This window comes from Gallus gallus, chromosome 9, assembly GCF_016699485.2.
Source record: "Gallus gallus isolate bGalGal1 chromosome 9, bGalGal1.mat.broiler.GRCg7b, whole genome shotgun sequence".
NCBI classification, from domain to species: Eukaryota; Metazoa; Chordata; class Aves; order Galliformes; family Phasianidae; genus Gallus; species Gallus gallus.
The window spans coordinates 406,906-422,745 of NC_052540.1; the positions used below are offsets into that span (position 1 = coordinate 406,906).

General features: G+C 36.8%; 1 protein-coding gene across 13 annotated transcripts in view; it reads right to left on the reverse strand.

The window, feature by feature from the left end:
- Window positions 1–15,840, reverse strand: part of STAG1 (stromal antigen 1) — a 182,312-nt gene that overhangs the window by 110,863 nt on the left and 55,609 nt on the right. For 11 of the 13 annotated variants that reach the window (XR_005862323.2, XR_005862321.2, XR_005862322.2 and 8 more), the window contains one exon: window positions 8,944–9,040. The exons of 1 other annotated variant lie outside the window; for it this stretch is intronic. Coding sequence is in view for 8 of the 12 variants with exons in the window: in XM_015291354.4 (XP_015146840.1) it covers window positions 8,944–9,040 (97 nt within the window). In the remaining 4 variants the exon portion in view is untranslated. Of the gene's footprint in view, window positions 1–2,473; window positions 2,644–8,943; window positions 9,041–15,840 lie in introns of all 13 variants that reach the window. One more of the 13 variants, XM_046898686.1, reaches the window with a different exon arrangement.

A 15,840-nucleotide genomic window follows, 5' to 3' on the forward strand; every position in this document is an offset into this window, starting at 1 on the left:
CTGGATGATACAGAAGCCTCTTGTAACAGGTGCTCTGTGGTGATCCAATTTACCACCTTGCACAGCTGTGTAAACAGAACTCCAATGCAACCTCTGAAAGAAAATTTTGTTGAGCTGCATTATTTAAGTTATTAAACATTCACAACTACCCAGGCAAAATTTTTAAGAACCATCACTCCACAATGTTAATAATTTTTTTAAACTACTATCACTCTTTGGTGGTATTTTAGTAAAGTATTACCTCTACCTCTTCCAAGGAACTACTTGCATTAATTAACGGTTCAATTCATACAGCTGGCCGTACTCTCAGTCTGGAGTCTGAGCTGGGAATAAACATGTCAGTAGCAAATGTATTCTTGTCATACTGAATTAGATCTGGAGCAGAATTTGTTTTAGTGGGTTTAGAGTCTAATAAGAACCTATTTCAAATAACATTATCAGCTATATATACATATGGCCAACAAGAACATTACTGACTGTATCTGTGTAACTAAATAAGCTTTCATTCCCTAAAGTTTCTGGAATTTCTAGGCCTTTTTTCCAGGATCATGGTTTCCTAAGTCACAACAACTCACAAGTAATCTAGATTAATTTCAGTAAGAAATAAATAACAGGGATTGTGATAAATCTGATGACTACATGAAAGGTATTTCAAAAGATGACATTATGACTTTGTAGGGATTGTTTCCGCAACAGGTGGTGCTTATTAAACTCAGCAGGCTGCTCCTGAGAGAAAAGATTTTCTCATCAGTCAAAGGTGTTTTAACTTTGTAACTCCCAAATTCAACCCTTTATGAAATTGAGTAGTTTCAAACTGAAATGCTACAGATGGTGAGTATAAGTATCAGTCGTTCTAAGCTAAAATTTAACTTAACAGTATTAACTGAAAGAGGAGACAAACACTTCTACTGGTGTACCCACTTCTCACTTGATGACAAGTTATCCAAGAACTGGGATCATCTTTGCTTATTTAAGCAAAGGTACAGACAGTGCTGGAAAGGCTGCTCCTCACTGTTCCTGCAAGAGTTGATCATACTTTTGTTTGATGCCCTTTTCTCTTCTCCCAGGTATCCCCAAAATTTGCACTATGCTTCTTGCTTGAGGTAAAAAAGGACAAGACAACATGGAGATAAAGGACATATATAACATTGTTCCTGTAATAGATTTGATCCTTGTCACACCAGAATATGTCATAACTACCCGTTAAAAGGAGGAGGAAAGGTTAAGGCTCATCTGGTCATGATTCAGGTTAAAGAAGACTGAGGGAGTAGATTGATGTAAAGAGCTAATAAAGTATGCAGTATTAAAAAGTAACTACTGAAGCCTATGGTTTCCTTAATGCAAGAGAGAGAGAATCAAAATTACAGTGTTACCTGAGAGAAAAGTCATTTTTTGAACTTAATTCCTACCCTCTGCCTGCAGTCAGATTCCAGCCTCAGCAGAAAGCGTATGTTTGGAAAGACAAGAGATGTGAGGAGCCCCTGTATTTGTCATCCATTAAGAAAGCACTGAGATCTAGTGGTATTTGATGGCTTTTTATAATTAGTTTCTGTCTTAACAGAAAGTACCTCTGAAGTCATTAAAAAAACCCAAAACCTAGCAAATGTATTTAAAACATTGGTAAAGAAGAACTCATACACAGGCATAATTTCCTTGTATGTCTTAGAGGAGTGCTGTTCAAAAACAAAAACAAAAAATACCTACAATGATCTCGCTTTTTGTTTTTTTTAAATCTGTTTACCACATAAGGGTTCCTCCTGTAAAAAATTCACATGACACAGAAAACAAAAAAAGCATAAATACAGAGAAAATTATACAGATCTGACCAGTAAGACAACAACTATTCTGAATCCTAAACGTCAAGGGGTTTTTATTGGTCTTCTCTCTAAAAACAGCTGTAGCACTGAAGCATCATCGCTTATCTGCGAGACACTTCTCAGACAGTGACTTCATAATCACATGAGAACTACAATTTTCCAGTTCCATATGTATGTAATTAAATGAATGTGACATCAGAAAGCCTTGTACAACTTATCCTCAGTGAGCACTACCAAAAATGTTACACGGTGAATTTACTAAGTGGTACACAAGAGTAGAACATAAACTTTGTTCCACACTTACAAGGAGCAATTTCATCTTCAGCAGAGATTTGAACACACAATACAGCACTGGCAGTGCAGAACTTGCTCTTGGACTGTAACTACAAAGGTAATCTGTCCTTCCCTATATTATACATTCGACTGCACAAAAATATTCCACCGTTGAAAGTCCTGTCAGTTAACTGAATAAATTTGTTTTTAAAAATCAGAAAATTTAAATTAATTCACATGAATTAATCAGGTAATATCTTGATTTTAAGCCATCTTATTTTTGGCTTGTCATTGTACTTGATGTATGGATAGTTAAACGTATTTGTGAGAAAGTCATAAATTGTTAGAAGTATTTTAGTTTAAATTACTGCTGCTTCTGTTACCAATTTCTAGGGTGAACTCCTGGACCGAAGTCAGATCTCAAACCAGCAGGTATTTCATTCAACGATTCTGAAACCACAGACCCAGTATGCCCCTCATTCACATCTCCGCTCTGCACACTCGGCAGATTTCTGCAGTTTTTTTCCCACTAGTTTCTGAAAGCAAGATGCACCTGTGGGGAAAAAGTGGACACGGGCTTACAGGTGCTTATCAAAATGTGATGTACTGCTTCAGACCTTTTTCATACTTTCACAACTGAATTATTTTACTTTTAATTTTTCACAGCTTTCCATCCCCAGAAATGTCAGGGAAACGCAAGGCTTAAAACCAGAGTTCTGAAGTTATTCTGCCTACGGCCAAAGAAATTTTGAAGAGGTAAAGAACATAAAAAATAGTGATGAAATAGAACATAAGATGAAAAGTACAGATACCATTCTGCAGAGAAATTGGAAGAACAATGGAAAACCTTTATGAACTATAAGTCACCAACAGTGAAGCTAAAGCTTGAGCTCCAAGAATTCAACAAAAATCAGCCATTTGCAAATACTCACAAAAAAAAAAAAAAAAAAGAGATCTAGACATAACCATATTACCTGTCAAGTATTTTATGTGAACATTCTAACCTTACTTATCTTCCTTTAAAGAAATAAACTGACGAGGGATTTAATGTAGCTCTGGTAATCTGATCTGCTTTCCACCCAAGCCAGGTTTATAATTTGCATCTTATTTCCACTTAGAATTTTGTGAGCTTTCATTTCACAATAAACACACTGTAAAAACGACCCTGAGGCTCAGAATCAAGATGTATGAAGTTCAGATCTGGTTTATCCACACCACAGATAAAATTAAGAAGAAAATAAAGACACTTCCATTCTTCAGTCCTACCTGCATATTCTTAGCAGAATCTTTCTAATGCCTAATATAGGTACTGGGGCTGTGTTTTTATTTCTGTATACTTTGCATAGAAAATATTTTATAAAACCTTGACATCACCAGGACGTGAATCACGTACAGGCAAATACCTTCTTTTTTCATGTGCACTACTCCTTTACTTTGCAGCTGCTTCACTGTACTCACACACTAAAAAGTGATTTTTCTAAAATAAATAAATAAAAAAACAACAAAGAGAAAGCATATTTTACACTCTTAATAAAAATACAAACTCCAACATAATGAATAACCTTATTTTCTCATGTTTTAAGAATATTAAATACATTTGGGTTATTAATTTCTTAATAGTACATGAATGACTGAAGAGAGAAAGTGTTTTACCACATGCCAAAGCCAGTAAAATTTCCCACAAACAATTCTGCAGTTCCTTATGTAAAGACAATTGGTAGGAAATTATGCTTATCATTCAGCCTTCTTTCAGTGCTCAGTAATGTCTGTCTGTAAGATCAATATTATTCCACTGATCACAAAACAAAATTCTGTGCAAGTAAGTAAACGATGCATGACTGATTCTTTTTAAACCAAAACATTATTCTATTTACAACATCATACCCCTATTAAAACATAATTAATCAAAGCAAATGTTACTATTTCCAGGCTAATTTGCTTTCTGAAATCCTGCCCAAGAGCAAAGCAAGCAGTTGTTTCTTCATTTGTTTTGCCAGATTATACAATGGACACATCACCGTGCTTTTTCCTGTTCTTAGCCTTCAATTTCCTTTGGTGAAATATAAATCCATTAGCTTGCTCCACGCCCTTCATTAAGGGCACAGAACATTAATAAAAATTAAAATGAGCGTGCATCTTGGACTCATGCAAGCTAGCTCCTAAATCCTGTACTTGTTCATTCAGTTTCTATCATTTCATCACAACATTTTTCACAGCATCTTACAGGAATGTGTGAGGAACAACGAGAGATGAAAAGCTCCAAGCGAAAAGGTGCGGACCCCTAAATGCCTGATCCACAAGGAAAACCTCAGCAATAAACATCCTGCTGTGCACAAAGTTCTTACACAGATTCCTGCTTTCTTGCAATTACAAAAAGGCAACCCTAAAACCCACTAGCAGTCAGGGCTGACAGGTGGCAGTATGAACGTTTTTCATTAACATCTGATTCCACAGAAAGAGCTAAGTGTAGCTTCTGAGGGGGAAACAAGACATAAGAAACTTCATACAAAGGAAACTCACTAATTTCCTTGACCAACTCCTAAAATCAACTTACTGTGCCGTATCACATAACTTTTTTCTAAGGGAGAGCTGCTTAAAATCCAGACAAAGCTGTCACACGAAGCAATTAACAGTGACAGTGTTTCATCAGCTTTGTTACTTCAGTAACTGGTGTCCTGAAGCTGTTCAACACGGGTAAGGTTAGCAGAGGATGCAGTGCTCAAATCACTTTGTAAAATCCTCTCAAGAATTTACAGATCTTTGGCTCACCTATCAGAAAAGAAATGAGAGGGAGAGAACAAATGGCAGTAATTTTGCCACGTACTTAAAAGCAGTCAAGAGGTTCTCCCCTTCAACAGGAGTGACCTTTTTTCCTTCAAAAGAAAGCTTCCTTTCTTAAATGAACCTGATAGCTTGGTTTGTCCTTCACAGCTTAAGAGGTGGTTTCAGCCACTAATTGCTTCTGGTTAGGAAAAAAACATACGTTTATTCCGCAAGAATGACTCTCAGCCTTTAAAATCCAGAAAGGTCAGAGTGCTTATGGGGTTTTCTGTTTGTTTTGTACCAATAACAGAAGGCAAAAGCAGACAGCAATGCAGATACGCAAATCAGCTCTAAATCCATGGAGCTCCAGAAATGGAAACAGCCTGGTTGTCATAGCAGCAGAGCATGCTACCTGAGCTAATTACTCAGTCTGAGAGACAGAGCTAATTAGCCCAGAAGCAGCATCACACTGACACAGATCCTTCTGGGACCTGGGCACACATCCTGCTGATTAGACATTTCAGCTTCCTTGCAGCTAGTGCAAAAGAAAAACGTTCCTTCAAATAAGAAAGCAATTGAAAAGGGCTCTAAAACAAACACAGAAAACTGACACTGAGCAGCAAGTGCACCACAGAGAAGGACAGCTGTATTCACACTGCTACAGACCAAACTACCAAATCTGTACTGGCAAACTCAGCTGCATGGATGTACTTATTCCCTCCAGTCCAGTGGAAGTTACTTGAGCAACCAGTTTATCACTACGACAGCCTAAATCCTACAAGCTCCCTGTTACTGAAGAATGCAAACTGCTACATTCAGTTTCCGGCAGACCCAGAAGGCGGCAAATATAACACCCGTGTTACGGACCGTGAATACTGTAGAAAACAAATATTACCAAACAAACAAATCTTCCTAGGATTGGAAACAGCATTTACTTATGGTTTTTCCAAAAGTAAAAGCTTTTTAAAAACTGAACACTAACTTTTTCATCTTTCGAAGCCACTATCTAACATAACATCTTCCCTCCAGAAAATGAAAAGCATTTTAAAGTGCTGGGAAACAAGAAAATATATTTATCAATTTGCCAGTTCTTGTCAGCCATTCTTCTTTCACAGAAATAGCACGAAACATCACAGAGAAGACTACACCAACAAAGTGTCATAGGCAAGGATTTTTGCTGGAATTCTTAAAGAGAGCAAGATAAAGGAAAACCTGAACTGCTTTCATGTTTTTGTAATCAAAATCAGCAAAGGCAATAAACATAAACATTGAGTAGGAAAACTAGTGGAAAAATGGTGTAAAGAATTATTTTAGCCCCTCTGAAAATTCAATTATTGGGCAGAGATGCTTTTGCTAGCTTAACAGGACAACCATTTCATTCATACTCAATTACCTTCAAAATACAAGAACGATTATTGAAGTCATGCTGAAAATAATTCTCTCATGTTTTAATTGTCATTACTGCACAACCCAGAACACATGATACAGAAAGTAATTGATTATACTAAAGAGTGCTGACAAAGGATAAACAGACACTTGAACATTTGGTTAATATTTATTGAAAGTTACACATATATCACATGTTAGCCTGCAAAATACAAAACATTTTCAATTTCTAAATAATTTATGTAACATGACTGCTTATTCCTATTTACAAGAGCTCACTTCTCATTTCAGGAAAATCTCCAAGCAAAACTGAAGGATGCCAAAACTCATTCAAGTCTATGTGCTGCCCAGTAGAATGAAATAAATGTGTAAAAATCACTATTTCTCTAGTTATAAATATTTTTGTCAGGTTCAATACTGTTGCTAAATAAAGCTATTAATTTGGTACCTAAGCAGTCTCCTATTAAATTCAGAACAGGCATGTACTCTTCACCTATTTACAGCTTTTGAAATAAATGTCAAGCTAAGTGTATTTTACGTATATTTAAATATCAAATATTTATATTTGTTAAACTCTGTGTCACTTTCAAAGCTGCCTGAGGAGCCTCCTCCCAACTTAGTTGTTGCTCTCCTTCCTTCAGGTCAGTACTCACAAAGTTAGATCTGTTAGTGGTTAGCGTTTAAATCAGATTTGTATTTCAGATTAGAAATTAAAATGTCATATAATAGAGTGTGTACTCTTCCAATGAAAACGAAACTTTGGTCTTCCTCACATAAACGCAGAAAATGTCCAGATTTCCATACCTCATTTGCTTTAAGGGTGACTTACTACATGTCTCACCTTAAGCGGCCTATCAAGGAAATCCACTATCTTGTGCTAAAGCTTTTACTTTTTGTAGTGGGCCAGCAGGCTTAGAGCATGAAAGTGGAAAAATGGCAAAGAACAGAGCTGTTTGCCAGGGTTTTAACCCTCTTAACAGCTGACTGTACCCACTGCAAAAACACCAGCACAGAAACAAATCCCTCCACCACCACACTATAAAGCCAAGGGACAAGTCATCTTTGCCTCCTTTTTCCTGCCCTTGCTGTTTGAAACCAGAAGGCCACCAAAGTAAACTCAGCACACAGATATTCCTGTGAGTGCAGAATAGAATACTGAAAACTGATAAAATTTTGCCATAAATCCATCAAACAAATAAAAATATAAAACCCAACAACAGCATAAAAATTAAATGACATCAGCCACTTGAAGTGCTGTGCTTCACAGCCAGTAATGGATAGCTTTTCTGGGAAGCAGTTGCTCCAATAGCATATGGTTGACAGCAGGCATTCAGCCTGCATCAGTCAGTAACAAGATGTTTAAAAAACCAGGATTCTTCTGAGATTTTAAGTGCTGCTTTCTCTAATAAGGAAATGTAGGAATTAGGGAAAAGCAGCCACGGAATGAAGGTATGGAAGTCTGGTCTTTTTTCACATACACCTTTAAAAGAGAGTGGTAAAAATTAAAATAAAAAAGCAAAGAGAGTCCAACCACATTCACATAAGCAGCCAAACAAGTCTGGAAAATATTTTAAGTAATCTGTGTGAAGAGCACAGACACAAGCTGGTAGCCTAAACTCCAAGCTTCAGTCCTTCCATAGCTCCTGTCTTTCCTACCATCCATAAATGAATTTATTTTGTTAAGCTACAAAAACAGGTTTGCTGAAGCTACTGTTGGCTTACATTTCTTTCTCTCTGATGCTTTTACCAGTACCTGGGACTTCTCCTTATACTTAAGAAGGAAGAAAATGGCCTTCTGACTAAATGATTGGATGGTCTGACAATATATTTACATGTCAGTTACAAAGTGAAAGAAAAGTATTTTTGAATTATAGGTTATTTTCAAAAATACTTAAGGCAAATAATGTGAAATATTATTAAACTATTAACAGTTTGGCTCTGGGTGCTACAGACAGTGGAGTTTTGTCTTTCACTCCTTTCAAGGTTGAGTTAACTGTAAAATGACAATACATGAAAAATTCATTAGAAAGCACATTGTAGCAACTATAGCTATAGCAACTGTAGCATAAAGAATACTAGAAAGAACAGCCCATGCTAGATAAACGGAGACTGATTAAATAGGGTATAGAAGACTACCCACTGGCTGCTGACTTGATACAGTATTACAGAAGAAGAAATAAGATCGGTGCTTCAGGGAAAAAAACACAAAAAACAAAAAACCAAGAACAGCTTCTTTCTTCCTATTTGAAGGCAACCCAAGCCCGACTCCCTCCTCTTCAGTTAAAAAAAGGCTTATTTTCCTAGAGAAAGATAAAAAAAAAAAAAAAAAAAAAAAGGCAGTTCAAGTATAGTTACACCTACTAAATCTTGTAATAAAAAAATTAGGAAGAAAGAGAAAGGGGAAGTAAAGATACGCCTACCTTAATTAAAAGATCTTTTGTCTCCTTTTGTTGACGAGCAGAGTGTCTCTGTGAGGATTTGTACACTTTAGGATGATGACAGGAAAGTGAGAAAAAGAAAGGGTGTGCCCTTGACAAACAAGCCTTAATAAAATTATTCCTGAATGTAGACAATATTTCTGTATAAACCATGCATACACGGAATATCTCCACGTGCCTCCCACAACTGTATCAGCATTTTCACTAGTACACACTTGTATGATTGTCAGATTTATTCTATACAACTTGTTTCCAACGTTCTGTACCTCGACATCCTGAACACTGGATAAAGAAGTTGATTAAATCCAGAAGTGCTATGTCCCTGTCTTGTTTATATGATTCAATCCAGTCGTCCACCACAGACTGTCAAGAAAAAAAGAATACTTATCAGACACTCTTAAAAAAACATTTTATTAAAGGCAAATTACTTATTTTTTTTCAGAATATAATTTCATAACTGAGAATTTATTTTACATAACTATATGTGTGTACAAATGCAGAAACCTATACACCTTCTCTCAGGGTGGAGACAGAACAAATATTGTTAGAGAACAGAACTATATACACTGTTTTCTTATTATAATCACATAAAACACAGATTCAAATACAAATTACTTTAATTCCTGAAAATTCTACTTGCAGTATTCATCCAGTTTCACACTTGTGTTAAAAAAACAAATACTATGCTTACATACAGAATGACCAACATGCATGCCCAGAAAACTAATGAGCAGAAATCACTTGTGGATAAAAAAATGAATTTACACTGCATAATGAACATGTCAATATTTATAAAGGTCTAAATACTATATCAACCATTCAGAAACACTGTACATAGTTCAGGAAGACAGAATGAAATGAAGAATATTTTGCAAACAAAACCAATACACAGAAGTTGGTTTTACAGTGTTTGGAAGTCATTAAGCCACCTGAGTCACAGTATACGAAGTGGAGTCAGTTTCAAACAGCACTCAGAACTATATATAGTCAGGAGATATTTTTATTATCACTGATAAACAGGCACAGCACATGGTCATTACTATGAATAATAGCAGGGAAGAGGACAGAAAGCACACAGGTGTCAAGGTTTGTCATTTGTCATGTATTAATCTCTGGGGACACAGAATGTGTTTCAGTGGCTTGATGAAAACATCCAATAAATGAATTTTGCCAGTCAACATAAAAGTTCAATCACATCACTGGAAAGAGCTAACAGCAGATATACATCAGCTGAAATGAATGTAGAGACACACAGTGAGTGGCAAAGCCTATAGCTGCTTCCCTTACACTTTGCCCTACAGTTCTGACTACAGGACTATCAATGCTGGGGAGAACCATGATTTTTAAACCTCCCAGTCACTAAACTGAAGCAATGAGGAAGAATCGAACAACAGAATTGTGGAAATAATTTTAAAACTACTGTAAAAAAGCAAGAGGGTTGTGTGGGTTGCATGAGGTCTCTCTTCAGCATTGCAAGTATGACTTCCTTTCATGTCACTGATACACAGTATTATTAAAACTCTCTATTCTGACTTCCTCAATAACACAAACACTGACTGTAGTGGACTGTACATGCTTAATGTAACTATGTTATCATGTTATGATACTATGTTTTACTCATTTCATTAGGAGAAAAAAAAATTCTTACTGTTCCATACATGAGATAGCACTCACCAGGAGAATCATGATTAGGCTTTTGGAGCATACCTGACAAGTGGATTATTGTATTTTGGAGTTTGGGTTTATAATGCATTTCTGTCTATGTACTTGCAAGAACAGCATCTGCAAAATTAGCCAATATGCTCCATCTTTAATACAGATCACTACATTTGCTCTTAACCCAAGTCAGGATGAGACTATCAGCATTTATTCAACAACCAGCATACACAACCAAATTGCCAGGAAACTAAGTTTTTGGAGGTTTTGTCAACCAACACACAACTCACACACATGCAAAGTAGGAAAAGAAACCTGAAGAAGCATTGTCTACCTGCTCCTCAAAAGGAAACAAAAAAGGAAGACTTGGCTCAAATTAATCTTGTTGAGAAAACACAAAGCATTAGCACAAAACTATTCAGAATTCTTCACTATTATTTCAGCACAAATTTAAACTAGTTCCTCTTAGTACCAATCATCTGCAGAATTCTCCGCACCACATAAAACCAAATATAGTCAAGTGTGAAATTTTTTTACTAAACCAAATATTGACAAAGCTTAATGACCAGCCTGATGGTGTACTAACAATACATTTGTTTGAACAGCTTTATTAGTGTAACTATCAGAACAACATGCAATTGCCAGCTTAAAAAACAGTGGCTGGGCCAAGTCAGCCCACAGGTTGTGGCCCAACAGGTCTTAACCAATTGGCTAAACAACTCACTGACACTTCCAGTCACTCTCCCAGGCCCTTAATCTACAACTCAGAAGTTTCCTGGTCTGTGAATATTGTTCTACACACTTCTTTTTTACTGCAAGGAATGTGTCTGTGAACCAGAAATCTTTACCATCTACACCATTTGGTCGCAGTGTGTCTCCAGGGTTAATTATTCACCACAAAAAAAAAAAAAAAAAAAAAAAAAAAAAAAAAAAGAAAGAAAGAAAGAAAGAAAAAAACAGAATAACTTCTGTTTTAAATTTGCCAGGATCTAGTTCTACTCAATGCCACCTAATTCTTACAGAAGAGAACACAGACCTCCAGCCCTATTTACATTTTCCATGCTTTCACCACATTCTCCACTTGTCAGCTGTCAGGCAGAAGCACCTCACTCAGTGCTGTTGTGACTTGCACAGAAGCACTTCCATATTTTTATCTTTGCTCTTAACATGTTCTGAAGTTTACTATCTTTCTTTTTCAGCCTGGGAAATCTCAAATGATTTTTACATGTGCTAGTATCTAGTTCTCAGCCAGTGACTGTGCACCACCCGCAGCCCAATTACACTGAAGCCTTCCCTGTAGAAGCAAGGCTGACCTTCCAACTTTCCAAATTCAATTTTGCTCCTGGTTCTTACTATGACATTCTGCCCCTTCAGCTACACCACTGCAAGTGCTTCTGCACTGCTATAAATTACATCAGTGAACCCATCTGGATTAAAAAAGAGGATGGAGAGGAAGACTGGGAGGAAGATTTTCCTGTTTTGATTCTACTTATTTCAAACAAGACCAGAGGCAGATGTTGGTGGGATGGCAGTAGAGGTCGAACCTTCCCTACAATATTCTGTTACATCTTGTTGCCATGTGGCAGATGGTAGCAGAGGGGCTGTCTGACAAATGGTGTTTGACATGGAGGCGCAGATGAAGCAAAGATGTGTCACTGAACTCCTCCATATGGAAAAAAAACAGAACGCAGTGATATTCACTGACTCTTGCTAAACATTTCTGGACACCAACAGTGGATGTAGAACAGTGAAGGGTGGGCGGTGCTCTTCAGCAGCAGCAACAACTCTCAGCTCTGCTGGTACAGATTATTATGAGTGCAGCATGCAGGCTCTTGTCCATTGCTGGCAAAAAGGCATAGCTGATGGTGGTGCTTATGTTGAAAAAGAGTGTTTTGTAGCTAAGAATTTGCTCCATCAAATGGTGGTATGGTTCTCATTGTTGTAGTTTCCATGGAAATAAATAAGAAGCATTACTTTTGGAGCAACCTACAGACTTACATGTATATATCTATCTAGTCGATATTCAGTAGAATCAACAGTATAATTATTCTGTCCAGAACAGGAATGCACTGTGAGGCAAGATATCTCCTGCTAAAGGCTGCTCATGATGACACCAAGCAGTGTCCCGCTGGCTGCCTGAGGAGATGGGGGTGACACGAGGCACCTCACCCCTTGGCACCAGTGCACAGCCACATAAACCATGCTCACTAATCCAACAACATGAGGAGGGGAAGTATTTCCAATGTATCAAAATGGAAGTAACACCTGCAGATCTACATAATTCAACCCCTCATACACATTTGGCATGCTTATTGGTGTTTTTTTTTTTAAAGATTACAGTTTAAGGAAACAGGAGATAATGAAGCCAGACTACATATGCTACAACAGTTGGAACGTAATCAAACTGTTGACTTCTGATGTAACAGAAAAAAGCTATAAACCAGAAAATGTTAGGATGAAAAAAAGATACATTTCAGACCCAAAATAGAGACAAATATCAACTGAACCATTTAAAAACAGCAGTAATCCAAAAACCACAAAAAGAGGTTGAATGAGAGAAAAAGAAATCGGGCAGACAAGAGTGTAGCAATGGGCGCAACAACAAAATCACTGCCAGAAAAGGAACTTTTTTGCTAAGCATGCCTAGAGGGAAAGACTCCCATGAAAAACAAGGACTTCTTGATGACAGTCCACAGGTTAAAACCAGCCCTTCCAAATGAATTGATCTTGTTACTACTCTCATTCCAGCCATCCCATTTTCAAGGGTATCTCAGACATAAGCAAGCAACAAACTACATTAACAATTCTCATAGCAACAACTCATTTCCTGGCCCCTTCCCTGCCATCCCCCCCAGACACAGAATTGATGTTGGAGTGAAGGTACCAGGGGAGGAAAGGCTCAGAGAGCTCTTTGGAAAAGAGGCAGCTGCAAGTCAGCTCCATCCAGCAGAAGAATTTACCCCAAAGTCTTCTTGCCTACTTCAGCAAAACACCTATGAAGGGTGGCACAAACAGACTGCAGGAGTTGTGCTGGTGGTATCCATCCAGATGTTACTTTCAGATGCAGTAGAGAGTGTTGGTCTACCATACGGAAAATAACACTTAACAAGATAAATTCAGCATTCCTAGGAAGCATGAGATCTATAGTACAAGTTCTTCAGGTGAAGGAAACCAGTCCTTTCGAGATCACCAAATGCAATGAATGTACACAACAAGGAAAATGCCCTTGACAACATTATGATGGACAACAAATGAGAAAACATGAAAAACCCTTTAGCGTCTCATTTTCATTACCAGATTGGAGTAAGCAATTACTCCAATAATACCATATGACCCTTCCTAGTTCTCTGCCCTACGAAAGCAGCCATACGTGCACACACACATACGTACATCCATATATAGAAGCTACAGATAGACAAAGACATACACACAGATGCACCACATCTGAGTCAGTCACTGTAATGGGTCCACGCTACAGAAATGAATTTTTTCCAGTATTTTTTTTAATTTTAAAATGTTTCCATTCCTATGAGAATTAAGTGAAGACTCAAGATCTTCTGCAAATAGCAGTAGATATATTACGACTAGGGGGTCAATACAGATATTTTAAAAATTCCGTAACTGCTTTTCAGAGAATCTCACAGATATTTTGAACTGCTTCAAAACCTGCCACATAGCATTGCTGGAAGACAACATTTAACAAGGCTAGTAAGTAAAAAATTAGAAGCTTGAAGAAAGTTAAGAAAGCAACAAAACAGACCCACAATCTGAATAAGGAACTTAAAATCAATCACGGAATCTTTACAGATATATTGACCTTCAGATCTCTAAGTCTGCTAAAAGATAAATCAGAATGCTTTTTATTACTGAGAGGAATAACAGGTTCAAATGCCAGTAAAAGCAGAAGTCTGAGGCAATGAATGAAAAAAATGAAACTCATTATCTTATTACCTCCTGGAGGCTTTTCAGCTATGAATCAATTTCATATTCCTACAGTGCAAGACCATTACAACACTCAGAAGCATTACATGCTGGAGGAACCATAGGGACTAACTGCCGAGGATACTTGGCTAGCTCAAGTAAATTAGCACAGTCTCTCTAAATATTAATGAAAGTTCATTTCATAAAGCTATTTTGCAATTTAAATTAAGCAACAATTTGGCAGCAGTGCTACCAACAGAAAGTAAATACTATATCCAAAGGGGATGTTCAAGTGAAAGATCGGAGTCTACTGTACACTAAGGCAAATCAACAATAAGGAACAGTTAAATAATTTGCCATTTGATACAACTCATCATGGACATGCTTCACTTACGTTGAATACAATGGACAAAATGACTTGGGGATGAGTGCGCGGTGTTTGTACCGAGGGTACAAAAAATAAAATGAAAGCATATAATGTGGCTTACACTAAGGTCTTCTGCCAATGAATAGTTGATCAAATGAAATTCAAAGCTTACTGAAACAGAAAGCACAGTGAAATTATGATTTCAGTTATCTGTATAAAGAACAGCCTCAAGAAAAGATAAAAGCTAGAAAACAAACTTTAACAGGTGGTGAGAATAACTTAAAAGAACAGTGAAAATAAAAAAAAAGGGGAAGAAACTGAAGTACAAAAGACTTGTAATGTTCTGTATGAAGCTCTTAAAGTAAACCTACATCTCTTTTTTCTTTTATTTTCTTTTCTTTCCTTTTTTTTTTCCTTTTCTTTCATTTTTAATAATGGAAGTTCTTTAGGGTCAAATTTTGTGAAGACTGAGGTAATTACACAGAGTTACTAAGGAGAAGGCAGCGCCTAGTGTGTCAAAGTATGTGCAATTTAAGGTTGTGCATTAGACTTCCAGATGACTGATTGCATTCCTAGTGGCAGACAGAAATATACACCCACAGAAAGAACTAAAGTAAGGTTAATAAAACAGAACTGTAGATTGAAAAGCTGCAATTTATCCTTTTTCCTCTAAAGATGGTTATTTTAAATTAAGAGAGTCCATGCTCTGCTAATTGATAGAGAGCATTTTCTAGCAAGCCAAAATGATCATTTTAAATCTTACTTTAATGTATCACTGATTCTTGTTCTCTATAAGCAAAGACAAGAAAATCTGCTTATGCACTACTTATCTATATAGCTGTTTTTCCTTGAAGTACAGAGAGTAAAGGAATAAAATCTTAAAATGGTTTATTCCCAATAAAACAAAGTGACTCACGCTCTCCACACAGAGGCATCTGTGTTTGGCATTTTGCATATTTCTATGTAGAAGCTAACAATATGTGGGGCAGACACTCTAACACATTATATGGAAAGACCTGTTTGGAAGTATAACCACTTCTGAAAGATAAAAATATTTAGTTACCTAAGAGTATTACAATGGCATGATTTAAGTGGCATTACTCCTATATGCATAATAGGTACCGGAAAAATTATTCTTGCAGACGGATTAAAATTACAGGAATCACCAAGGACAAGTATCCTTGCTACAGTACAGCTATACCACTCAGAATGGCACCTC